Source organism: Aquarana catesbeiana, linkage group LG09 (assembly GCF_042186555.1).
Source record: "Aquarana catesbeiana isolate 2022-GZ linkage group LG09, ASM4218655v1, whole genome shotgun sequence".
NCBI classification, from domain to species: domain Eukaryota; kingdom Metazoa; phylum Chordata; class Amphibia; order Anura; family Ranidae; genus Aquarana; species Aquarana catesbeiana.
The window spans coordinates 316,493,073-316,520,519 of record NC_133332.1 but is presented as its reverse complement, the minus strand read 5'-3'; the positions used below and the strand labels follow the sequence as shown (position 1 = coordinate 316,520,519).

The window sequence follows — 27,447 nt, the reverse complement described above, 5'->3', positions numbered from 1 at the left end:
TGGTGGTGGTGGTGGTAGTTGTGGTGGTAGTAGTGGTGATAGTTGTGGTGGTGGTGGTGGTGGTGGTGGTGGTGGTAGTTGTGGTGGTGGTTGTGGTGGTGGTGGTAGCTGTGGTGGTGGTGGTAGTGGTGGTGGTGACGCTTCAACAGTGGTCGGAAGCAACAGAATGACATTGCTGGCTTGTTTTAAAAGCTCAGTTTCCAGTTTGTCAAGCTAATCCTGTCTTAACTACCTAGTGAGTCCTGGCCCTGAAACAAGCATGCGGTCAGTGAGGTCCATGGCATATATTGGCAGGCTGGAGCAGAGTTGGAGGAGATGGGTGGAGGACGGGGTCAAGTGTTGTTTGCACTGCTAACAGTAACATACCTCGTTGCTTTTCGGGTTCAGAAGGATGGAGGTGATGGCGTCTTCTTGGCAATCCGCGTTGTTCTGCAGTTGACGCCTCAGTTGCGCCCGGTGGAGATACAGCTGAGGCAGGAGCGGGTTCTTCTTTATGGCTTCAGAGAAGTGAGACTCAGCCTGCTGGTACTGCCTAGACAGAGGAGAAGAAGCACAGACTGAGTGACTGCAGCCGAAGACTTTCTTAACCTCTTGGCGCTGGCGCCTCCCGGCCCCTTTGAGAGGTTTAGGATGCCAGGAGGCAGGGCGAGCTCTATGACCATGTTGACTGCCGTGTTTGGCTTGTCACAGCGGTCACATGATCGGAAAAGCTCGTAGTGATTGGGAACTTTTCGTTAGCCGCTGGTAACTGTGCTTGGAGCGCGCACTCGGCATAGCTCTCTACACAAATTAAGGCAAATATGCGAAAGCCCACCCGCCGAGAAGGTCGCATATTTGCGCGTGCAGCCGGCGCCAAGGAGTCAAAGGGGAAACTTGAAAGGTTCTGAGCCAATTTTACATGGCGGAGAACTCCTGGAGAATTATGGGTCATCTAAAGAAAGAATGCTGCAGACACTCCTCCTCAGGTTGGGGTGTCCAATAAGAGATACGGCATTGTCCGACTCTTGTGTAAATCTTATTTATTTTCATGATATCAAAATACAAAATAAAAAAAAAAAAAGATGGGTAAAATTGGAGAACACAATTGAGTAATGGACGGTTGGGTGGGATTATATGGATTCCACCACAATGTAGAGCACTAGAGGAGAACACACACGCAATGACGCCAAACGTATTTAGAATTTGGGATTTAACACATAAAACAAGGAAAATGGAAATATAAACTCACCATTAATTCCACTTACAGGAAACGAATTATTTCACACCGGGAAAAGGGAATTTTTTTTGGGAGTGGATAAAAGATGAAAATGCACAATTAAAAGGACATAACGGAAAAGGGAAAAATAGGCAAATTTCAAGAATTAAGGCACAAAACAGATTTGATGGTGATCAAACGCCGCCACTGTGCCATCAAACGAGCCACTGTGCCATCAAACGAGCCACTGTGCCATCAAACGAGCCACTGTGCCCACCAAATTCTGCCACTGTGCCATCAAATGCAGCCACTGTGCCAAATGCAGCCACTGTGCCATCAAATGCAGCCACTGTGCCATCAAACGAGCCACTGTGCCATCAAACGAGCCACTGTGCCCATCAAATGCTGCCACCGTGCCCATCAAATTCAGCCACTGTGCCCATCAAATTCTGCCATGGTGCCCATCAAATGCTGCCACTGTGCCCATCAAACGCAGCCACTGTGCCCATCAAACGCAGCCACTGTGCCCATCAAACGCAGCCACTGTGTCAATTAAATGCTACCAGTGTGCCTATCAAATGCTGCCAGTGTGACCCCCCCCCCCCCCTACCAGCTTGCCGCCTGCCTGGCACTTACCCTGTCTTGGTGGGGTAGCAGGTGACGGTGGCGAGCAGGGTCCTTCAAGCCAGCGTCTCCTGCCGTCCTCATCTCCCGTCCTCTCCTCCTGATAGGCGTCCAACAGGGGCGCCTGTCATTTCAGCCAATCAGGTGACAGGTAACAGACCCGAGCACCTGATTGGCAGAGAGGCGGTTCAGTGTTAGGAAAGCGAATATTCATTTGCTTTCCTAACACAGCTGAGTAAACTGCGAGCGCCAAGCATGGCGCTTGCAGGTCACTGTTTTTGATGCCCATTAGTGCCTATGGCTTTAATCAGGTGCTTCAAAAACACCCCCCCTCCCCCCCGCAGTTGTAATTCAGGCGCCCGAAAAGGGGCCGGACGCCTGAATGGGGGGTGGCCGCAGCGGCCATGGATAGATTGATGCAATGCACGAATCTATCCATAGTGCACAGAGGGGGGTGGCAGGAGAGAGGTCGGGCGGCGCCCGTGCGCCCCTTAATGCAGGGGCCGCCACTGAATGGCGGTATCTCCAATTGAAGCTTTCTGTTACAACTTTGCCACAACCAATAAGATCAGGGGACGATCTAATGCCGAAAGAAAAAAGAAACAGGGGCGCATCAGCCTTGTGCATTAACTTTTAAAACATTTATTGAATAAAAATAGTAAAAAGAAACAACTCACAGGCAATTGGTGGAGGAGGCACAACATAAAAGTGCACCGACAAACAGCCTGCGACTTAGGATGAGCGAAACCTTCCAAAGATCGTGGAGGAACGCACGGGCATCACAATCACAATCTAATGCCCCTGGAGCGGCTGTGTATAGCAATAAACACAAGAAACGGTTTATCCCGGATCTATAGAATCTTAATGGCAATGGAGGGGCTGGAGGTTCAGGCCATTTTTTGCGATACGGCACTGCGTCGCTTTAACTGACAATTTGCGCGGGTCGTGCGACGTTGCACCCAAACAAAATTTACATCCTTTTTTTCCCACAAATAGAGCTTTATTTTGCTGGTATTTGATCACCTCTGCGTTTTTTTTTTTTTTTTTTTTGCGTTATAAACAAAAAAAAAAAAAAGCGTCCATTTTGAAAAAACACAATATCTTTTACTTTTTGCTATAATAAATATCCCAATTAAAAAAAAAAAAAAAAACAAAAAACGTTTTCCTCAGTTTAGGCCGATATTTATTATTCTACATATTTTTGGTAAAAAAAAAAAAAAAAAAAAAAAAACGCAATAAGCGTATATTGATTGGTTTCCGCAAAAGTTATAGTATCTACAAAATAGGTAATAGATTTATGGCATTTTTATTTATTTATTTATTTATTTTTACTAGTAATGGCGGTGATAAGCGATTTTTATCGGGACTGCGATATTGCGGCGGACACATCGGACACTTTTGACACATTTTTGGGACCAGTGGCAATTATATAGCGATCAGTGCTATAAAAATGCGCTGATTACTGTATAAATGTCATAGGCAGGGAAAGGCTTAACACTAGGGGTCGATCAAGGGGTTAACTGTGTTCCATCACTGTGTTACAACTGTGGGGGGGTGGGACTGACTAGGAGAGATGACAGATCGGTGTTCATAATCAGTATGAACACACGATCAGTCTCCTCTCCCCTGAGAGAACCAGGATCTGTGTGTTTACACACACAGATCCTGGTTCTCGCTCTGTCACAAGCGATCGCGGGGGCCCGCCGGTCATCGTACACGCCGGGCACTCGCACTGGCTCAGGCGGCGAGCACGCGTGCGTGCCTCCAGCGGCGCGCGCCCCCTAGTGGAAAAAGGCACAGCGTCGTAAGGCAACGTCGTTTTACTCAGGGGAGCCAACCTGCAGCAGTAAAACTGCGGCGGCTGGTCCGGAAGAGGTTAAAGAACCTTCGCAAGATAAAGGAAAAACCTGCAAACATGGCCTGTTGGGGGTTACTTGGACAGGGTTGAGAACCACTGCTGTTGATAACAGTCTTTTGCAAAAGGTGGTAAGGAGAGACAAGAAAACATGAAAATAGAGCCTAGGAGCGCCATCTGCTGGATACTAGTAGGCTGTGCAGTATTTCATATTTACCTGAAAACTAAAGAAGACAATGTGACATTTTCATTGATTCCATTGACAATTTGTTTGCTAAAGCACCATCTATTATAAACATTTGTGATTTCCTAATAAATAACTTGCTTTCAGCTTTTTTTTTTATCCTTTCTTTAATTTCAGTGCAGCTGATCTCCTGCAACCCTTATGTAGCCTATTCCTGTCTACTTGCACCCCATTGATGGCTGCATAGTATTTCTCAGGATTGGTTTCCTCATGGGGACAACAGTGGACAATCTATGTTGAAAATGGACCCCCCATCAGAAGCCTGGGTGACAACACAGCAACACAGTTGGGAGGCGGAAGTGTTGTCACCCTATAACAGGAAGTGTCTGAATCAACAAGTGTTATTTATTGAAAGCTGCAGATTGAAAATCTATTTTAAATGTATATAACATTTTTTATAGCTTATATGAGATGATGGTGGTCGGGATCACAACTACTTTAACCCGTTGTCGCATACGTAACACATATGTGTGGCGACAAAAGTGTGGGATTTAAGGTCTCACTTGCCACATACATGTGTCACAGGACAACCAAAGTCTCAGTGCTGATTGAACGCTCACTGCACGCTCCCAGCACAGAGACCGAGCTGTCGAAGACAGGACCAGCTCCTGATCATGTGACCACTGGGGGGCGGGCCAATCACAGCGGTCACATGACCACTTATCCCTCTCACCCCAGGCGTTCAGAACATTTTTTAATTTTTTTGTAATTCCTTTATTTTATGTTCAAAATGATGCAATTTAACATTCAAAAAACAGATGACAGGGATTATAATAAAAACAGAAACATCGTTCAGAACATTTTAAAGCAGGGATAGGCAAACTGCGACCCTCCAGCTATTGTGGCAACCTGCGACCCTCCAGCTCTTGTGGCAACCTGCGACCCTCCAGCTATTGTGGCAACCTGCGACCCTCCAGCTATTGTGGCAACCTGTGACCCTCCAGCTATTGTGGCAACCTGCCACCCTCCAGATGTTGTGGCAACCTGCTACCCTCCAGCTATTGTGGCAGCCTGCGACCCTCCAGCTCTTGTGGCAACCTGCAACCCTCCAGCTATTGTGGCAACCTGCGACCCTCCAGCTATTGTGGCAACCTGCGACCCTCCAGCTATTGTGGCAACCTGCGACCCTCCAGCTCTTGTGGCAACCTGCGACCCTCCAGCTCTTGTGGCAACCTGCGACCCTCCAGCTATTGTGGCAACCTGCGACCCTCCAGCTATTGTGGCAACCTGTGACCCTCCAGCTATTGTGGCAACCTGCCACCCTCCAGATGTTGTGGCAACCTGCTACCCTCCAGCTATTGTGGCAGCCTGCGACCCTCCAGCTCTTGTGGCAACCTGCAACCCTCCAGCTATTGTGGCAACCTGCGACCCTCCAGCTATTGTGGCAACCTGCGACCCTCCAGCTATTGTGGCAACCTGCGACCCTCCAGCTCTTGTGGCAACCTGCGACCCTCCAGCTCTTGTGGCAACCTGCGACCCTCCAGCTCTTGTGGCAACCTGCGACCCTCCAGCTATTGTGGCAACCTGCGACCCTCCAGCTATTGTGGCAACCTGCCACCCTCCAGATGTTGTGGCAACCTGCCACCCTCCAGATGTTGTGGCAACCTGCTACCCTCCAGCTATTGTGGCAGCCTGCGACCCTCCAGCTCTTGTGGCAACCTGCAACCCTCCAGCTATTGTGGCAACCTGCGACCCTCCAGCTATTGTGGCAGCCTGCGACCCTCCAGCTATTGTGGCAGCCTGCGACCCTGCAGCTATTGTGGCAACCTGCGACCCTTCAGCTATTGTGGCAACCTGCGACCCTCCAGCTATTGTGGCAACCTGCTACCCTCCAGCTACATGTCCCATGAGGCACTGCAAGACTGACAGGTAAAATCATGACTCCCAGAGGAAGAGGCATGACGGGACGGGTAGTTCTGCAAGTCCTGCAACAGCTGGAAGGCGGGAAGGGCAGGAAGGGGTTAACACTGAAAGTCCTCACGATAATAAGCAAAGAAAGGAGAAAAGTATAAAACTGATATATGGTCTGATTTTAGCTTATACAGTATATAAATTTTATATATATATATATATATATATAATGTACCACCGCCCACCTCATGTGATGAGCCTGCAACCCCAGATCATCCAGGAGATCAGCTATACGCGTCCTCACACCCCAATCTCCATCATCCAACTCAAACGCCTGCTGGTAATCCGCCAGGGCAAAGGTCACCTCCCCCAGCTGAAGAAAGCAATCTGTTGTAAAAAAATGGAAAAACAGAAGTATTAATAAATAATTGATGATAATGATTAAATAATTGGTTTGGATACCTATTAATAATTAATGAAGAAAGGTACAGATGTCTTCCTAAAATGAAAAAAATACACCATCACACCATATTATATAGATATATACAGTGTGATATATAATATATAATATCTCTCTCTTTATATCTATCTATCTATCTATCTATCTATCTATCTATCTATATACACACACATACATATACACACACACACAGTTCCTTGAAAAAGTATTCATACCCCTTGAAATTTCCCACATTTCGTCATGTTACAACCAAAAGCGTAAATGTATTTTATTGGGATTTTATGTGATAGACCAACACAAAGTGGCTCATAATTGTGAAGTGGAAGGAAAATGATAAATGGTTTTCAACATGTATTACAAATAAATATGTGAAAAGTGTGGGGGGGACATTTGTATTCAGCCCCCTTTACTCTGATACCCCCAACTAAAATCTAGAGGAACCAATTGCCTTCAGAAGTCACCTAATTATTAAATAAAGACCACCTGTGTGTAATGTAATCTCAGTATAAATACAGCTGTTCTGTGAAGCCCTCAGAGGTTTGTTAGAGAACCTTAGTGAACAAACAGCATCATGAAGGCCAAGGAACACACCAGACAGGTCAGGGATAAAGTTGTGGAGAAGTATAAAGCAGGGTTAGGTTATAAAAAAAAAATCTCCCAAGCTTTAAACATCTCACGGAGCTCTGTTCAATCCATCATCCTAAAATGGAAAGAGTATGGCACAACTGCAAACCTACCAAGACATGGCCGTCCACCTAAACTGACCGGCCGGGCAAGGAGAGCATTTATCAGAGAAGAGCCAAGAGGTCCATGGTAACTCTGGAGGAGCTGCAGAGATCCACAGCTCAGGTGGGAGAATCTGTCCACAGGACAACTATTAGTCGTGTTCTCCACAAATCTGCCCTTTATGGAAGAGTGACAAGAAGAAAGACATTGGTGAAAGAAAGTCATAAGAAGTCCTGTTTGTAGTTTGTGAGAAGCCATGTGGAGGACACAGCAAACATGTGGAAGAAGGTGATCTGGTCAGAGGAGACCAAAAATGAACTTTTGGCCTAAAAGCGAAACGCTATGTGTGGGGGAAAACTAACACTGCACATCACCCTGAACACACCATCCCCACCGTGAAACATGATGGTGGCAGCTTCATGTGGTGGGGATGCTTTTCTTCAGCAGGGACAGGGAAGCTGGTCAGAGTTGATGGGAAGATGAATGGAGCCAAATACAGGACAATCTTAGAAGAAAACCTGTTAGAGTCTACAAAAGACTTGAGACTGGGGCGGAGGTTCACCTTCCAGCAGGACAACGACCCGAAACATCCAGCCAGAGCTACAATGGAATGGTTTAGATCAAAGCATATTCATGTGTTAGAATGGCCCAGTCACAGTCCAGACCTAAATCCCATTGAGAATCTGTGGCAAGACTTGAAAATTGCTGTTCACAGACGTTCTCCATCCAATCTGACAGAGCTTGAGATATTTTGCAAAGAAGAATGGGCAGAAATGTCCTCTCTAGATGTGCAAAGCTGGTAGAGACATCCCCAAAAAGACTTGTAGAGAAAGGGGGTTCTACAAAGTATTGACACTGGGGGTGCCATACAAATGTCCCCCCAACATTTCCACATATTTATTTGTATTATTTATCATTTTTTTATTCCACTTCACAATTATGTGCCACTTTGTGTTGGTCTATCACATAAAATCCCAATAAAATACATTTACGTTTTGTACTTTGAGCCAAGCCTGCGTGATGATGCACCCCCAGGGGGGTTTATCCATAACAATCTGGGCTTACAGGAAGTAGGGTAAATGAAGAGGTCTGACACAAACCCATAAGACTAAGCATGTTGCGCAGTGGCGTAACATCATGTAGCGACAGAAAAGAATTGCTGTGGGGATCAGCTCTGGATTTAAGGTGTTTTTTATTTCTACAATTACTGGACTATTACTTTTTTTTTAGCTGCAGTTCAGTCTTAAAGTGGACCTCCAACCTCTCTAACTACTTTCGTGTTACTCCTCCCCAGTTCTTCTTTAAAAGAATTTGACATTGAAAAAATTCCCCCACCTCCCAAAATACCATTCTGGATTTTCTCACCTGGGTGAGAATGACGTACCCACTTTCTGAACGACATGCATTCCAGGAGGACTCCTTTACACATGCCCAGTGTCCCTTGCATTGTCACGTCATCAAGGGTCCGGATGCAGGAACCCAGAAGAGACTCCCGGGGCCCAATGATGATGTCAGTATCAAATATGACATCACAAGACCTGATGGACTACTGGTGGAGCAACAGGTCTCACCAGACAATGCTGGATTCAACAAGCACGTAGGAATGTTGTAAGAGTCCAGGGCTTACTAGGCATGCACCAATGGCGCGTTGCCACAAGAGGAAATCTGTGCCAACTGAGCATGCGCCAAAGACCCCTCACTGCGCCAACCTGCGCAGAAGACCTGATGGAAAAAGGCAGGAAAATGCCCAGGAGGCACACAGGAAGTGACCTCAACCTGATCGAAAAAGGCGGGAAAATGCCCAGGAGGCACACAGGAAGTGACCTCAACCTGATGGGAAAAAGGCGGGAAAATGCCCAGAAGGTGCACAGGAAGTGACCTCAAACCTCCCTATATAAGCCCAGCCCAGACACTGCCAAATTGCTGGATCTTCAGTGCCCCCCTTGTTCCTGTGCTAGTGTGTGATCTGTCTGAACTTGTTGTGACCTGGAAACCTGTTTGACTACTCTTGTTCGCTGCTTGCCATTGACCTCGGATTTGTACTTTGACCATTCTACTTCTTTGCCCCTTTTGTACTCAGCTGCCAGATTGGAAACAACCCCGGCTTGGCTCTTGACCATTCTTCTTCTGATTAACCCTTTTATACTTCGTTGCCAACCTGGACTTGACCTCGGCTCGGATCTCGGACTAAGGCTTGCACGGTGCTCCGCACCCCTGGCACCCCTGCCACTCAGTGTCCGCCAAGACTTTGTCTCCATCTCCAGAGGCTTCAAGGACCCGAGGTGCAAGGGAGGCCTCCCCACTACTTCGGTCTCACCTCAGGTACGTGGCCCTCGTGACAAATATTTTTTTGAGGACAACCAGCTGTACAGGTAAGGGGGGGTGGGGGAGTGGAGTTCCACTTTAAGTGGACTATCACTGTTTATCAGTGGTTGTCAACTTATGAACTATAGGGGACCTCAGCTGCGGCCCCTGACCTCACCAAAAGGGCCACAGGTTGGGCACCAGGGCTGTATACTGTGACAGGTCAGGAATCTATTAATGCAATCTTGTAAATTTACTGACAGGTTCACTTTAACTCTGTTATAACCATCAAATGCCGTATATTCCCTGTCAATACCCATAGCACACCCTTACCAACCACACAGATTATTGGTCATAGGAAGGGCATCATTGAAGCACCCAAGGGGGCACATAACTTCAAATGTATCTCTGTAACTATTACCGGTCACTTACCTCCTCGGTTGATGTAAAGTTCTTTCTTATTTTTTTCCCCTTTCAGAGCTTTGTTCAGTAGCAGCACGCCATCCTGGTAGAAGCCTTTCATGTAACAATGGACAGCAAAGTCATTGTAGGTGAGAATTAGTTGGGTCTCGGCCTCTTTATGAAGCTGCAGGTCTTGGAAGTCCGGTTCACTCTCCGTAATACAAAGCTGCATGGCCCGTACAAAGTCATCCACCGCTGGGCTGAAATCCTTCAACTTCCTGTACACTATGCCCCTGATAGGTGGGAATACGGAATGTAAGAAAATAAAAACTATTAGTTTACTATTACCGTTTTATATGTTGTCATTCTCAATTCTAGTAGAATAACTCCTAATAAGGACCTGCACTGTGGAAGCTGTGCACAAGAGTCAAGCAAAGGGCACAGGGCCAGTCACTGGTATTGCCTGTGGTCTTCCTGCAGCTGTTGACTTCATTACTGACTGACTATGCCTTGTTCTGAGGAAGCGGCTATCTTGGTAGACAAAGAGCTTTGCTTCCCCATCTCAGTGCTGCCCCCCTGATGACTGCTGAGGTAATGGTCAAGTACCAGGAACGATGCAGAAATCCCAGATCCACAGAATGAATCAATCAAAAGCAGGGAGATCCTTGCACTGCGGGCCCTCAGGTACAGCTTCCCCTCCAGCAAGGAGAACATTGATTATTACAGATCCACAGAATGGATAAAGTAGAAGCAGGGAGATCCTTGCATTGCAGGTCCTCAGGTACAGCTTCCCCTCCAGCAAGGAGAACACTGATCATTACAGATCCACAGAATGGATAAAGTAGAAGCAGGGAGATCCTTGCACTGCAGGCCCTCAGGGTACAGCTTCCTCTACAGCAACAAAAACAGTGATTATCACAGATCCATATAATGGATAAAGTAGAAGCAGGGAAATCCTTGCACTGCAGGCCCTCAGGTACAGCTTCCTCTCCAGCAAGGAGAACAGTGATTATCACAGATCCATAAAATGGATACAGTAGAAGCAGGGAGATCCTTGCACTGCAGGCCCTCAGGTACAGCTTCCTCTCCAGCAAGGAGAAAAGTGATTATCACAGATCCATAAAATGGATACAGTAGAAGCAGGGAGATCCTTGCACTGCAGGCCCTCAGGTACAGCTTCCTCTCCAGCAAGGAGAAAAGTGATTATTACAGATCCACAGAATGAATCCATCAAAATCAGGGAGATTGTTGCACTGCAGGCCCTCGGGTACAGCTTCCCCTTCAGCAAGGAGAACAGGGAGCAGCACGGCAGTGACATCACCAAATCTCAAATTAGCCCATAGATTATACAATTGTCATTCTTCCACCATGGGTGGAAGGAAAGAAAATTGCTTGATTCCTCCATCAACACAGTCTGTGTTGATGGGGGGAAGCCCTCCCTCAACATTATTGTGTCCTGCCGGCAGGGAGCCTTCCCTGCCAGCAGAAGACAATGATAACTGCTAGTGTCTATAGCCGCCCGCAGTGATCGCATAAAAAAATGTAACAGGCTGGTTGTTTTGAAGTCGATTGATGAACCGACTTCACTGCAACCAGCCTGCCCATAGATGGATCGAATTTTGGCTGCTCCTTGCTGAACCGGCCGAGATTCGATCCATCAAAGGCCAGTTTAAAGTGTTATTAAACCTTTGTTTAAAAAAATAAATAACAAACATGTCATGCCTGCTTTTGCACAGAGCAGCCCTGATCCTCTTCTTCTGTGGCCCCCCTCTCAGGCCCCTCCTCTTCGGCCGGGTTCCCCCATAGAAATCCACTTTCCATGGGGGCACCCGTGCATGTTCGCTCGCTCCCGAGCTGCCCTGTCTGCGTCTATTGACACAGAGTGGGCGGCTTGGCCCTTCCCCCTGCTCCCCTTGTCACAGCATTTGATTGAGAGCAGCGGGAGCCAATGGCTCCCACTGCTCTCAATCTGCCCAATGAAGGAGGGAGACAGCAGCGAGAGCTGTTGCTCTTGTGCACATCGCTGGATCGGATCGGGCTCAGGTAAGAAAAAAGGGGGGAGCTGCAGCACAGAAGGTTTTTCACCTTAATGCATAGAATGCAAACCTTAAGGCTTGAGAACCACTTTAACAGTCAGAGTCTGTGTCAGGGCTGGGCTCAGCCCTTCCTTCTCTGAGCTGACCGCTCAGCTGTCGGCCAATTGCCAGCTCCTATCTCTCCACAGTGACTCAGCTGTTGATGATATCCTGCTCGTCAGTCCTGCCTACTTAAGCCGTCCAGTCCAGAGGATCTCTGCCTTCGCCTTGGTCAACATCACGGAAACTATCTCCTGCGATCCTGTTCAAGACTTACTTTGCTGACATCCCTTCTGGCTCCAGATCCTGCTTGCTGTTCCTCTACATTGATCCCTGACTTCTGGCTTGGCTGACTATCCGTTCCGGTTACTGAACTTTGGCTCCGTTTTGACTACGTTTGTTCTTTTTACTTTTATTATTATACAAGTGTGATTTAACTGTACTTCTGTCTCAGCCTGATTTCATGGTTTCTGACAGTCTGTTAGATGATCTCACACTGCGGATATCTAGCTATGAGGCTGTAGGCACAGGGAGTGTATTGCAAAGACAAAATGAACATTATTCAGGGTACTGCTTAGGAATCATTTGTAGATGTTCCCGAGAAGACAGCAAATCCTCACTTTCCTAATTTGGGCAAAGGCGCAAAATTAGAAAAGTGAGGACTTGCTACCACTGGGAGCCACCACGAATACCGCATACCCAAAGGAAGGAATGGGGCCCGATGCACATGCATAGTATGAATGGTAGCTCTACTCTAGGGTAACAAATCAGATTATGTACACAATATTTTCCTTTTAATGCACTTGGCATTAGGATTTACACTACAGCTCTATAGATGTAAAGAAAGTACCGGAAGATGCGATATCTGGCTGTGGATGGGTTGTTTTCTATGGCATAAGAAATCTTCTTCAGGGCGTCTGGTAGCTGCCCTTGTACAGCCAAATTCACAGCTTTATCCTTGGCCTCTTCTGCTTTTGCCGCCATCTTGTCTTTCATTTTGATGGCTTCCTGGTGCTGTGGGTCCAGTAACAGAGCCCTCTGTGTATCCTGATAGGTCAGCGTGGTCTGGAAGTCACAGGATTTATTTATGTATTAAACAGGAATCGATCAAGCACAGACAATCTTGCGCAATACTTTGCCAAGGTCTCTATCACTGATAGAGCTCAGGTGGGTTCAGACCTGAGTCCAGACCTGCCTGAGCTATCCCGCCAGAAAACCATCCCGGCCAATGTCCTACCATAGGCGGTGGAGGCATTACATGCCCCATACATGCCTCTAATGCATGTGGGGAATACCTCCCCCTGCCTATGATTGGTCCCTGTTTGACATGCAAACACATGCTAGGGCCAATTTAAAGGGGGAGCAAATTAACCAATCAGCTTGTCTTCGGGAGGACATTGGAATCCCCCTAAGAAACCCCCACACAGGCACAGATACAACATGCAAACTCCATGCAGATAGGATCCTGGCTGGGAATAAAACCAAGGAACCCAAGTCTGTAATACGGAAGTGCTATCTACTTACCCACTGTCTAAAGATGCAAACAACTGCAGTATCCACTTAAAGTGACATTAAAGATTCGTTTTTTTTTTAGTAACAAACATGTCATACTTACCTCCACTGTGCAGTTCATTTTGCACAGAGTGGCCTCGACCCTAGTCTTCTGGGGTCCCTCGGCGGCTCCCGCGGCTCCTCCCCGCATCAGATAACCCCCCTGGGAGAAGCGTTCTCCCGGGGGGGGGGGGGGGGGGGGTTACCTTGCGGGCGCGCTCCCGAGTCCAGCATTCGGCGTCCATAGAGGCCAAATGCAGGACTCGGCCCCGCCCCCCGCGTCATTGGATTTGATTGACAGCAGCGGGAGCCAACGGTTGCTCTGCTATCAATCTATCCAACCAAGACGCGAGAACCCCCTGCAGAGAGAGAGAGAGAGAGAGAGGGCGCGTCCCCGTGGGACAAGTTTGAGGGTTCAGGTAAGTAAAACGGGGGGGGGGGGCTGGGGGGCCGGTCACGGACAGGCGTTTTTTTCACCTTAATACATCTTATGATAAAAACATGAACCTTTACAACCCCCATTTATTATACATTCAAATCAGTCCCTGTTTCCAAGTAGCTCACAATCTAAGGTGCCCTAACTCACATTCATGCATACACATACAATTTAGACAGGAGCCAATGGACCTGCCCAGCATGTCTTTGGAGTGTGGGAGGAAACCGGAGTACCCGGGGGAAACCCACGCAGGCACAGGTAGTGTCATGGTTGGGATTCGAACTGACAACCCCAGTGCTTCCGGGGGGGGGATGCTAATCACTTAGCCACGGTGCTGCACCAATTTAGCTTGGGATCAGTCTCTTCCAATCCCTTATACAGCAGCGCTCCGAGTTGGAGATGGGAGGGGCAGCACTGGGAGCCAATCAGGTGTGGTACACACACACACACACACGTGTAGAAGGAGATGGGAGGGGCAGCACTGGGAGCCAATCAGGTGTGGTACACACACGTGTAGAAGGAGAAAATCCTCTCCCATCAGGTCATAGTATTGGGCTCCTCTTTATTAATATACGGTTGTGCTCATAAGTTTACATACCCTGGCAGAATTTATGATTTCTTGGCTACTTTTAACTGCTTGCTGCCAGCCCATCGTCAAATGACGGCAGGGCAGTGCAGCTCTTGTTCTGGGGCGCCGTCATATGACGGCGTCCCAAAACGGGCACGCAGCACGGCAATCGCGGCCTCGCCGTGTTGCTAGGACACGGCGCGACCCCCGATCTGTGTAAAGAGCCGCGTCCGCCGCTCCCTAACCATGCAACCGGCTGTGTCCAATCACAGCCGGTCACATGTAAAACACGGAGATGCCGGTAATCGGCGCTCCTCTCCTCACAATGATAGAGTGTGAGGAGAGGAGAGCCGATCAGCGGCATCTCCTCGCAGGGGAACATGCAGGAATGTAACAACTGATGATCAGTGCCCTGATTACAATAAAGAAATATAGTGTCACAATACAGTGCCCACCAATGCCAGCATACAGTGCCCACCCAATTAGAATTTTCTAAAATTCGGAAATCCGAAATTTCCTGAAATTTTGAATTTTCCAATTTCCAAAATTTCGAATTTCTGAAATTCCGAATTTCGGGAATTTTGAAAATTCGGAAATTCGGAGTTAACGAATTTGACGAAATTAGTTATAAAACGAATTCGGAACTAAGCGAATTGCACATGTCCAGTGTTATTTCCTTAGATAGAGCCGTTGTTTTTTGGAAGAAATACCTTGTTGAGGCGATCGTAGAGCCTGGCCCGCACAATGTACAGATCAGGATTGCCTTGTTCCTCTTCCAGTTGTTTATTGAGAAGGCCGAGGCATTCTGCATATCTTCCCAAAGCAGCCAGGCAGCAGATACTGGCAGGGAGCAAAAAATAAAATACAGGTTATTTGTAATGCAGGCCAGAAGGGGGCGCCACTATATACATCTAACCGTGGCACCCAGGTACACCGACAAACAAGTTAGGTCATATCAGTCACCTCCTTCCCGAAAATGCTGGCTGCCGTGGTAAATACGGTGCCTTCAGAGCTTTCTGAGTCAATGCCTGGAATGCAGATCCAGTGTTGACTTCACTCTGACTTTTTAAGCTTTTTTTTTCCCCCATCTCAGTGACTTGGAAAGCATTGAAGCCAGAGACGGCCAGGCAACTAGTATTCTTAGCATAGCTCCCCAACTGTCCCTGATTTTGAGGGACTGTCCCCGACTTGGAGGGACTTGTCCCCGATTTCGACGGACTGTCCCCGATTTGGAGGGACTGTCCCTGATTTGGAGGGACTGTCCCTGATTTGGAGGGACTGTCCCCAATTTCGACGGACTGTCCCCGATTTCGACGGACTGTCCCCAATTTCGACGGACTGTCCCCAATTTCGACGGACTGTCCCCAATTTCGACGGACTGTCCCCAATTTCGACGGACTGTCCCCAATTTCGACGGACTGTCCCCAATTTCGACGGACTGTCCCCAATTTCGACGGACTGTCCCCAATTTCGACGGACTGTCCCCGATTTGGAGGGACTGTCCCTGATTTGGAGGGACTGTCCCCGATTTGGAGGGACTGTCCCCAATTTCGACAGACTGTCCCCAATTTGGACGGACTGTCCCCAATTTCGACGGACTGTCCCTGATTTGGAGCAATGTCCCTCTGTCCCTCATTCCTCACCATTTGTCCCTCATTTTGGTCTGATCTATATAGATGTATATAAAATTTACTTTTTATCTATCAAAAAGTGTTTCCCGGTGCTAAACATTTCATCTGATTTCTAAATTGCTGCCTTTGTAAAGTCCAAAATCCAATATAAAGGAATAGTAGTGGTAATAAAAAAAAAAAAAAGCATTTGTGAGTTTAACCAATCTTGATTGTTTTTTGTACAATTCTCCTTTAAGGGGGCGTGGCAAGGGGTGTGTCCTATGCCTGCATGCTTTTGCCGATAGGTGTCCCTCATTCCCATCTCAGAAAGTTGGGAGGTATGTTGTTATGTTGTTATACATCGGTACTTTAAAGAGGAGTATCGTTGTTATGGCAGCAGCTAGCTGACATAACCCCGGTATCCTCTTCTTCGGTGAGCGGCTCAGTTTCAGATAAAAGTGGTCTCTGCGGCAATCCGCCGCAAGATCACTTTTAATCGGGGGCAGGAGAGACCCCCCCTCCCTCCCGGTGCCCTCCACCGCTTACCGGAGTCATCGGCAGCAGCAGAGGCGATCGGATCTTCACCCTTGCTGGGCATGGAGACAAGTGAGGGGAAGATGGCCGCCCCACCCGTCTCCATAACAATGCAGGGCGGAAGCCACGTCAAAACGTCACTTCCGCCCACAGCTCTTAAAAGGGACATTTTTTTTTTTTAATGATAAGGGCACGTACAGGCAGAATCAATTTTTTAGCATTGATCGCTGTATTAATGCCAATGGTCCCAAAAATGTGTCAAAAATGTGTCAAAAATGTCCGATGTGTCCGCCATAATGTCGCAGTCACGATAAAAATCGCTGATCGCCACCATTTAAAAAAAAAAAAAAAAAAAAAATATTAATAAAAATGCCATAAAACTATCCCCTATTTTGTAAATGCTATAACTTTTGCGTAAACCGATCAATAATCGCTTATTGCGATTTTTTTTTTTTTTTTACCAAAAATATATAGAAGAACACGTATCGGCCTAAACTGAGGAAAAAAATATTTTTTTATATATTTTTGGGGGATATTTATTATAGCAAAAAGTAAAAAATATTGCGTTTTTTTTTTTTTTTGTTTTATGTAAAAATAAAAAAGGTAAAATAAATAAGAAAAAAAGAAAATTTTTTTTAAACATGCCCCGTCCCGCCGAGCTCGAGCGCAGAAGCGAGCGCATACGTAAATCGCGCCCGCATATGATAACGGTGGTCAAACCACACATGTGAGGTATCGCCACGATCGGTAGAGCGAGAGCAATAATTGTAGCCCTAGACCTCCTCTGTAACTCAAAACATGTAACCTGTAGATTTTTTTTTTAAACGTCACCTATGGAGATTTTTAAGGATAAAAGTTTGTCGCCATTCCACGAGCGGGCGCAATTTTGAAGCGTGACACGTTGGGTATCTATTTACTCGGCGTAACATTATCTTTCACAATATAAAAAAAAAAAATTAGGCTAATTTTACTGTTGTCTTATTTTTTTAATTAATATTATTAAATGTATTATAATATGTATTTTTTCCAAAAAAAAGTGCGCTACTCACGCCGAGCTCGGCGGGACAGGGCGCATTAAAAAACTTTTTTTTTTCTTATTTATTTTACTTTTTATTTTTACAATGTTCTTTAAAAAAAAAAATGATGTCACTTTTATTCCTATTAAGGAATGTAAACAAAGAATGGACCTCTTTAATATGAGATTTGGGGGATCAAAAAGACCTCAGATCTCACATTTACACTACAATGCAATAAAAAAAAATGTCTTTTGAAAAAAAATAAAATAAAAAAAGTAGTTTGAAAAAAAAAATTTGTGTCACTTTTATTCCTATGACAAGGAGTGTAAACAAGGAATGGACCTCTTTAATATGAGATTTGGGGGATCAAAAAGACCTCAGACCTCACATTTACACTAAAATGCAATAATAATAATAAAAAAAATTTCTTTTGAAAAGAATTAAAAAAAAAAAGTTGTTTGAGAAAAAGTGGTGTATAGGAGGGGAGACCTTGGCCGGTGCTACCACCAGGCAAACTAGGCAGCCGCCTAGGGCGCCCGACCACTGGGGTTCCTACTCTCTTCTCTCTGCAGCAAGTAACTAAGTCCCAGCCATCAGCAGGCAGCCACCGCTCCGTTCGTGCCAAGTGTCTGAGGCGCAGTGGCGGAAGAATGTGTCTTTGTCCCGACTCCCGAATGAATGGAAGCAAACAAACATTCATTGATGGGCGCTGGTGAGGCTGCATTTGATGGGCGCTGGTGAGGCTGCATTTGATGGGCGCTGGTGAGGCTGCATTTGATGGGCGCTGGTGAGGCTGCATTTAATGGGCGCTGGTAGGGTAAATTTTATGGGCGCTGGTGAGGCTTCATTTGATGGGCACTGGTGAGGCCGCATTTGATGGGCACTGGTGAGGCCACATTTGATGGGCACTGGTGAGGCCACATTTGATGGGCGCTGGTGAGGCCGCATTTGATGGGCGCTGGTGAGGCCACATTTGATAGGCGCTGGTGAGGCCACATTTGATGGGCGCTGGTGAGGCCACATTTGATGGGCGCTGGTGAGGCTGCATTGATGGGCGCTGGTGAGGCCACATTTGATGGGCGCTGGTGAGGCCACATTTGATGGGCGCTGGTGAGGCCACATTTGATGGGCGCTGGTGAGGCTGCATTTGATGGGCGCTGGTGAGGCTGCATTTGATGGGCGCTGGTGAGGCTGCATTTGATGGGCGCTGGTGAGGCTGCATTTAATGGGCGCTGGTAGGGTAAATTTTATGGGCGCTGGTGAGGCTTCATTTGATGGGCACTGGTGAGGCCGCATTTGATGGGCACTGGTGAGGCCACATTTGATGGGCACTGGTGAGGCCGCATTTGATGGGCGCTGGTGAGGCCGCATTTGATGGGCGCTGGTGAGGCCACATTTGATGGGCGCTGGTGAGGCCACATTTGATGGGCGCTGGTGAGGCCACATTTGATGGGCGCTGGTGAGGCCACATTTGATGGGCGCTGGTGAGGCTGCATTGATGGGCGCTGGTGAGGCCACATTTGATGGGCGCTGGTGAGGCTGCATTTGATGGGCGCTGGTGAGGCCGCATTTGATGGGCGCTGGTGAGGCCACATTTGATGGGCGCTGGTGAGGCCACATTTGATGGGCGCTGGTGAGGTGGCATTTAAAGGGTGCTAGTGAGGCAGCATTTTATGGGTGCTTCATTTAAAAGGTGGGGCATACATGGGCAGGGATAAGGGGGTGGAGTCAGGGGTGAAATCAATGGGGAAGAGGCAAAAAGAGGTTTCGCCTAGGGTGTCAAAAATCCTTGCACCAGCCCTGGGTGGAACTGAACCCTTTTCAGTAAAAAAAAAAAAAAAAAAAAAGAAGGAGCGATATTGATGTTGTGGAGAGGAGGAAATTTTGATTGGAGGGTGAAGATGCACTTTAAATAACCTTTCCGTGTACACATAATGCACATTGTCTCACCTGTACATGTGATAATGTCTGTTTTGTGGCTGGAGCTCCGCGGCTCGGGTGAAGCACTCCATGGCTTCCATAGGGCACATCTGCTCCAACAGGCTCTGTCCCTGCAGAGTGACGGCCACACCAGATCAGGGAGGACATATAAAAACCATTAAATACAATAATGCCACTACAAGTACCAGGAACACCACTGAAGGCGCGTTATACAGATATACAATCTATATGTGACATGAGAGCATGCAAGTGATGGTGCGGAAAGTTTACGTAGAAAAGCTACAAAGTAAATGGAAAGAAGAGAAATTTCGACTTGGAGATCCTTAACAAGTCCAGGGTCAGGCCAGGATCCTCAATCCAGGACAGTTGCCATGTAGGACCTCCTAAAATCCTAAATGGTAATACAAAGAATTTGCACAAGTCACATATAAACAATTACAAGAGACATTAATTTCTGTTGTTTTGGAACACCTTCTCACCTTCACCGTGACCTAGACTTGGCTTTATAGAATATTAGAAGACTAACTGTCTCTCTACAGACTACACCAAGAAGATTCCAGGAGAGAAACATTTGTTCTAATAATATATCATCTGCAAAGTCATTCTAGAAAGTAAGCTTGCTATATCTTGAGCCTAACATTAGCATATAAGCACTTATCATGGCAATTTTAAGGCTCATTTCCAACTTTAGTTTACAGATGGTTTGTTTGAGTCAGCTTGGCCCAAACAGTTTCCCTCGCTAACACGTGCACCTGCTGGGTGTGCTGTATAGACTGTATATAGCTGAGGCTACATACAGTATACAGCTCTGTGTTCTGCGTGTGAGATGAGACCTCCCTGCCTCGCACCCGAGAAAAAAAAAATAGCATTGGGTATGAACGGCGCTCAAGACATTCATAGGCAGCTTTGTATTCTATTAATGAATACAAAGATTCCTTTGATTGGCTGAGTTAAGCCAAACCCAAACACTTTAGCGGCGCACAGAATTTTATATATATATATATTTTACACAGGGCCGTCTTTAATATTGATTGGACCCTGGGCAAAACTTTTCTTGGGCCCCCTCTTCCATGCAGCTTCGCTCTCCACCTGCTCTGAGACATACAATAAATAGCAGCTAGACTCAAAATCAGTTTGCCGAATCAGATCAGGCAGCGATTGCGATTGGTTGCCAGAGGCTATAGTGTATCATTACCGCTCACTGACTGGTTGCTAGAGGTTACAGCACACATTACGGCTCACTGATTAGTTGCTACAGGTTACAGCACATGATTTCTGCTTGTGGATTGGCTGCTAGAGATTACTGTGGATATGACCTCAGGGGTCATATCCACCTCAAGGGACGAGGGAATTTAAACCAGGATAGTTGGCAAGTATGAGGCAGCTGCTTTGGGTCCCACAACAATGACAGGACCCAGGGCAGCTGCCCCTTTTGCCCTGCCTTAAAAACGGCCCTGACACTACAGGATTATAACAGACCTGGGACACCTTTGGGCGCTCCAAAGATAATAGCAATGCGGTGCACATAGTGCCCCTCACCCTCCGGTCAGGCCCTGTTCTGGGCCACATTCCTGTTTCAATAATGTTTCAGTCAGTCTGTAACCTGGACACATGATGCAAAACCCGGACTGTCTGGGTGGTTCCCGGGCAGGAGGCAACCCTACTTGGAGATGCAGGCTGATGATGTCACAATCTCCGACTCAGCCGATTAGAGGAAGCTTTGTATTTGATAGAATACAAAGCTGCCTATGAATGGCTGAATGCCGCTTAGACCGATTAGCTATTTTGTTCTGAATGTGAGACAGGAAGGTCTCATCTCACACCTGGACACACAGAGCTGTATACTGTATACAGAGCCTCAGCTATAAACAGTTTATACAGCACACCCAGCGGCTGCACGTTAGTAAGACAAATAGTTCATTTGGGCCAGCTTGGCCCGCACAAATTATTTAAACTGAAACTAAAGCTGGAGATCAGAGTTAACCATTGTTAGTAAATTATACTGAATAACAATTACTTTTTTTGTCAAGAGCCTCTCATAAATGGTGCAGGAAGGATATACCATATACAAAGACACAGTTTTCATGGCGTTTAAGGCCTCATATGCACACAGGACGTTTAAAAAAAACGCCATCGCTGCTGCCAGGAAAAAAAGCAGCATTAAAACCCGCGCTTTTAGCTGCGTTTTTGAATAGCTTTTACAGGCGTTTAGCCACGTTAGCGGTTTTTACCTTTTTTTTTTTTTTTTTTTTACAGTAAAAACACTCCCTTTAATGTAAAAAAAACACCAAAACGCGGCTAAAAGCTCAGCGGCATTTTGACAGCCAACAGCTTCTGCTCCTGGACGCACTGGCAGTCGGTTGTTTTACTGCCCCTAAACGCTTATGCCTCCAAACTCCTCTGAAAGCCTATCTGTGTATGGACACATAGGCTAACATGGAGGAGAGTCCACAGGTAGTTAAAAAAAAAAAACGCCAGATGCCCCTAAAAGCAGCTTTAAAAACGTCCTGTGTGCATGAGGCCTTATGCTCACCCTGTGTTTGCATGGGTTCCTTCTAAATACTTATGTATTACTCCACATTTTGAAAACATGCTGCTTAAACTGTTTGCTAACCAAAAGGAAAAAATGGATCCTGCTCCTTTAAGGCATGTTATATGACACAGTGCTTGTCCTGTGTCATTTGGCCCCCTGTAACACCTAAAAAAAAAACCCTGGCTGATCCTGCCAGTTTCTCCCCTCTGTAAACTGACCACGGTGTATGATGATTGCTGAGCCCTGACACCGTGGTCAGTTTATGTTCCTCCGTCATTCGCAGCCTCCTATCTGTCTCCTCTCTGCTCCACTCCTCTCTGTGTCCTCCTCCTCCCCCCTCCACTCTCTGCTCGTGACAGTGCCACCCCTCCCCCCCACCCCTTGCTGCTCTCATAACACTAACCTGTATACACCATCATAGTTACATAGTTAGTCAGGTTGAAAAAAGACCATTTAGTTCAACCATTACAAAAAACAATCCCATATACCCAATCCTATACCCACAGTTGATCCAGAGGAAGGCGAAAAAACCCCCAGAAAAGCAGGACTTTTGGGGACCATCAGCACTGCCTCCTATTGCATGCAGTGTCCCCCTCTGTGTGTGATTTATAAATATAAATGCTGCAAATACCTCATTTCCTCATTGCGATCACATGACCAGCCAGCCCTCTCCACCTCTCCTCCAGACTGACGTCAGCAGGGGAATCTCAGCCCCGCCCCCTGTATCTCTCACAGCAGGAAAGCTGGCCAGTCATGTGATCGCAATCTGGGCTGTGAAATTAGGTATTTGCAAAATTTATTTTTTATAAATCAAAGGGGGGGGGGGGGCACTGCAATAGGAGGCAGTGCTGATGGTGTATACAGTTTAGTGTGGCTTAACAAACACTTTAAGTTAAAGAGCCCCTGTCATCTTGTTCATATAGGGAAAAGTAACAAAAAAAAGTGGGGGAGCAGCACATGGATACTCACTGTGCCAGTGTCCCCCCCCCACACTGATCCATCCGCCATCACAGTAGAAGCTCCTTCTGGGTAGGCATAGCTCCCAACTGTCCCTGATTTCGAGGGACTGTCCCTCTGTCCCTCATTCCTCCTCATTTGTCCCTGAATTTGGTCTGATCTATATAGTTGTATATAAAATGCACTTTTTATCTATCAAAAAGTGTTTTCCAGGTCTAAACCTTTCATCCAATTTTTAAATGGCTGCATTTGTAAATTGCAAAAGCCAATATAAAGGAATAGTAGTGGTAAAAAAAAGCACTTGTGGGTTTAACTAATCTTGTTTTTTTTAATTACCTGATTTCGAGGGACTGTCCCTGATTTGGAGCAATGTCCCTCCATCCCTCTTTCCTCCTCATTTGTCCCTAATTTTGGTCTAATCTATATAGATGTATATAAAATTTACTTTTTATCTATCAAAAAGTGTTTCCTGGCGCTAAACCTTTCATCTGAGTTCTAAATTGCTGCATTTGTAAATTCCAAAAGCCAATATAAAGGAATAGTAGTGGTAAAAAAAAATAAAAGCACTTGTGGGTTTAACCAATCTTGTTTTTTTTAAAACAATTCTCCTTTAAGGGGCGTGGCAAGGGGTGTGTCCTACGCCCTGCATAATTTTGCTGATAGGTGTCCCTCATTCCCATCTCAAAAAGTTGGGAGGTGTGGGTATGGAGGGGCATGTGACTTCCTCCCATGTGACAGCAATGGGCTGTAGCAGCCAATCAATAGGCCTGAGCACTGTCACAGGACATAGTGACAAATAGTGTCAAAAGTGTCCGATGTGTCCGCCATAATGTCACAGTCCCGATAAAAATCGCAGATCGCCGCCATTGCTAATAAAAAAAAAAAAAATTAATAATAAAAATGCCATAAAACTATCCCCCCCATTTTGTAGGCGCTATAACTTTTGCGCAAACCAATCAATATACGCTTATTGCGATTTTTTGTTTTGTTTCTAGAATAATGTAGAAGAATACATATCGGTCTAAACTGAGGGGAAAAAAAAAATGTATATATATATTTTTGGGGGATATTTTTTATAGCAAAAAAAAAGTAAAAAAATATTGTGTTTTTTTTCAAAATTGCCGCTCTTTTTTTGTTTATAGCGCAAAAAAAACCGCAGAGGTGATCAAATACCACCAAAAGAAAGCTCTATTTGTGGGGGGAAAAAAAAAAGGGCGTCAATTTTGTGTGGGTGCAACGCCGCAACGACCGCGCAAAGTGTCAGTTAAAGCGACGCAGTGCCGAATCGCAAAAAAAGTGCTCTGGTCTTTGGCCAGCAAAATGGTCCGGGGCTTAAGTGGTTAAAGTGACGCAGTGCCGAAACGCAAAAAGTGCTCTGGTCAGGAAGAGGGGGGGGTAAAATCTTCCGGGGCTTAAGTGGTTAAAGTGACGCAGTGCCGAATCGCAAAAAGTGCTCTGGTCAGGAAGAGGGGGGGGGGTAAAATCTTCCGGGGCTGAAGCGGTTAATGAATGCGGTGAAGCTTCACTTTGTAAACAATACCCAATCAGGTGCAAGGAAAAAAAAAAAAAAAACAGCATTTTTGCTTGCAAATGATTGGGTTATGGGAATCAGCAAAGCCTCAGCACATCCACTAAGCTCCGGGAAAAATGAGTGCAACTGCACTTGCAAAGTCCACAGTCTATTTGCCTTTAGTAAATCCGCCTCCTACGGATATAGCGCCAACCAGGGCCTGGACCGGGCTCCTGCCCCTCGGGTCCAGGGCCGGGCTGGACCCAGGGGCAGGAGGGGCAGTAGCCCCCGGCGCAATGGTTTATTGCAGGGATGGGGGGCGCTCTAACCCTAAGGGAAAAAGGGGGGGGGGGCGCGGTTTGGCATTTTTTTGCCCAGGGCGCTGGATGACCTTGTCCCGGCACTGGAGCCCCAACAATTTGCACAGCGGTTTGCAACATGAGGGCAGACAGTTGCAATACAATGCAGGAGGAATCAGAGGGCCCCGGCTCGTTAGATGGGAGTGTTAAGAGATACAAAAAGGTAAAACAACTATGGGGGGGGGGGGGCAGATGGAGAAAGTGAAAATACAGTTGTTAGGTGGAGGTGGGATAGACTTCTCCGAACAGAAGGGTTTTCAGGGATCGCCTAAAAGTGGACAGAGTAGGAGATAGTTGGACGGATTGCGGTAGGGAGTTACATAGAATGGGAGAGGCTCGGGGGGAGTCCTGGAGACGAAGTGACAAGGGAGCAGGAGGTCTATCGCCTGCTGAGATCGTACCACACAGATTTCTAATCCAATCCACGTGGCCGGGAGGATTCGTTCGCTCTCACCTGCAGGTAGTATGTGGTTGCCAGCAGTTCGACGTGCTCTCCTGGAGGGTCGGATCCAGAACAGGCTTTCTGAAGGTTGACGGCTGCAGACTGGAAGTCACCGAGCTGAAGAAACGCGTCGGCTCTCTTGACATAGAGCTCCATCTGCGACACAAGTGTGTGTGTTATCACAAGGGGGCCATTATGGAAGAATACATTTATGGAGGGAAGTGACATGCTGTTGATGTGAACCCCTCCCCCCCCCCCAGTGATATTGGTGGTGGTGCAAACTTTTTCCCTCTGTGGGCATCCAAAAAAAAAAAAAAAAAAGCCTTTAACCACTTCCCATCTGGGCCAATTCTGGCACTTCGCTCCTACATCAAAAATTTTTTGTTTCCTAGAAAATTACTTAGGACCACCAAACATTATATAGGGGTTTTTTTTTTTTAGCAGAGACCCTCTGGAATAAAATGGTGGTCGTTGCAACTATTTTATGTCACACAGTATTTTTGCAACGATTTTTCAAACGCGTTTTTTTTTTTTTGGAAAAAAAAAAAAACAGTTTCATGAATTAAGCGCTTGCGGACCAGCCGCCGCAGTTTCACTCCGCTGCGGAAATCACGTTATTGTACGTGATCTCGCGAGGTCCGGATAGCAGGCACGCGTGCGTGCCCGCCGCGAGCTCCACGAGTCCGACCGCGGGATGTAAACAAGCATCTCCCCATTCTGCCTAATGACACTGACCACAGCTCCCTGTAATTCGGAGCGGTGATCAGTGTCGTGTCACACGTAGCCCCTCCCCCCCACACAGTTAGAATCACTCCCTAGGACACACTTAAACCCTTCAGCTCCCCCTCCTGGTTAACCCCTATACTGCCAGTCACATTTACACAGTAATCAATGCATTTTTAATTGCACTGATCGCTGTATAAATGTGAATGGTCCCAAAATAGCGCCAAAAGTGGCCGATCTGTCCGCCATAATGTCACAGTCATGATAAAAATCGCAGATCGCCGCCATAACTAGTAAAAAAAAAAAAAAAATAATTAATAAAAATGCCATAAATCTATCCCCTATTTTGTAGACGCTATAACTTTTGCGCAAACCAATGTATAAACGCTTATTGCGATTTTTTTTAACAAAAATATGTAGAAGAATACGTATCGGTCTAAACTGAGGAAAAAAAAATGTTTTTTTATATATTTTTTTGGAGGATATTTATTATAGCAAAAAGTAAAAAATATTGATTTTTTTTCAAAATTGTCGCTATTTTTTGTTTATAGCGCAAAAAAAAAAAAAACGCAGGAGGCGATCAAACACCACCAAAAGAAAGCTCTATTCGTGGGGAAAAAAGGACGTCAATTTTGTTTGGGAGCAACATCACATGACCTCACAATTGTCAGTTAAAGCGACGCAGCGCCGAATTGCAAAAAGTGCTCTGGTCTTTAGCCAGCCAAATGGTCCGGGGCTGAAGTGGTTAAAAAGAAAACAAAAAACAGTAAAGTTAGCCCGATTTTTTTTGTATAATGTGAAAGACGATGTTACGCCGAGTAAATAGATCCCTCACATGTCACGCTTTAAAATTGCGAACGCTCGTGGAATGGCGCCAAACTTCCGTACTTATAAAAATCTCCATAAGCGTTGCATTAAAACTTTTTACAGGTTACATGTTTAGAGTTACAGAGGAGGTCTTGGGCTAGAATTGTTGCTTTTGCTCTAACGCACGCGGCGATACCTCACATGTGTGGTCTGAACGGGGCTTACATATGTGGGGGCGCGACTTACGTATGCGTTCGCTTCTGTGCGCGAGCATGCGGACGCTTTGAACTTTTTTTTATTCTTTTTTTTTTTTTTTTTTTTACACTTTCTCTTTATAAAAAAAAAATTTGATCACTTTTATTCCTATTACAAGGAGTGTAAACACCCCTTGTAATAGGAATAGTGCTTGACAGGTCCTCTTTATGGAAAGATCTGAGGTCTATATGACCCCCACATTTCGCCTTCAGGCTGGAAAGGCCGAGATCAAAAAAAAATTTAAATAAACTCTCTCGGCCCGCGTCCCAGGCTTTGTTTACTTCCCCCGGCCCGGGCGTGACGTCATAATGTCGCGCCCTGCAACTTCACTTGCCTTTAGTAAATAAACCCCCGGCTGAGTTAAGCCATGCAAAGAACTGGGGGCATCTTGTGGCAAAGAAGTGGTACTGCAGTGGACAACCCTGGATTGAAGGTGAATTTTGCAGCCATAACTGCTTTGATTTTTTTC

The 27,447-nt window shown here is 46.3% G+C and overlaps 1 protein-coding gene across 5 annotated transcripts in view; it reads right to left on the bottom strand.

Moving 5' to 3' along the window:
* TTC16 (tetratricopeptide repeat domain 16) overlaps positions 1-27,447 on the bottom strand; it is a 49,391-nt gene that overhangs the window by 8,035 nt on the left and 13,909 nt on the right. For all 5 annotated transcript variants that reach the window (XM_073600722.1, XM_073600723.1, XM_073600724.1 and 2 more), the window contains exons 6-12: positions 25,206-25,349; positions 19,402-19,502; positions 15,002-15,131; positions 12,587-12,801; positions 9,692-9,954; positions 6,015-6,156; positions 367-532 (exon numbers count right to left, since the gene is read on the bottom strand). In XM_073600722.1, coding sequence (XP_073456823.1) covers positions 367-532; positions 6,015-6,156; positions 9,692-9,954; positions 12,587-12,801; positions 15,002-15,131; positions 19,402-19,502; positions 25,206-25,349 — 1,161 coding nt within the window. The remainder of the gene's footprint in view (positions 1-366; positions 533-6,014; positions 6,157-9,691; positions 9,955-12,586; positions 12,802-15,001; positions 15,132-19,401; positions 19,503-25,205; positions 25,350-27,447) is intronic.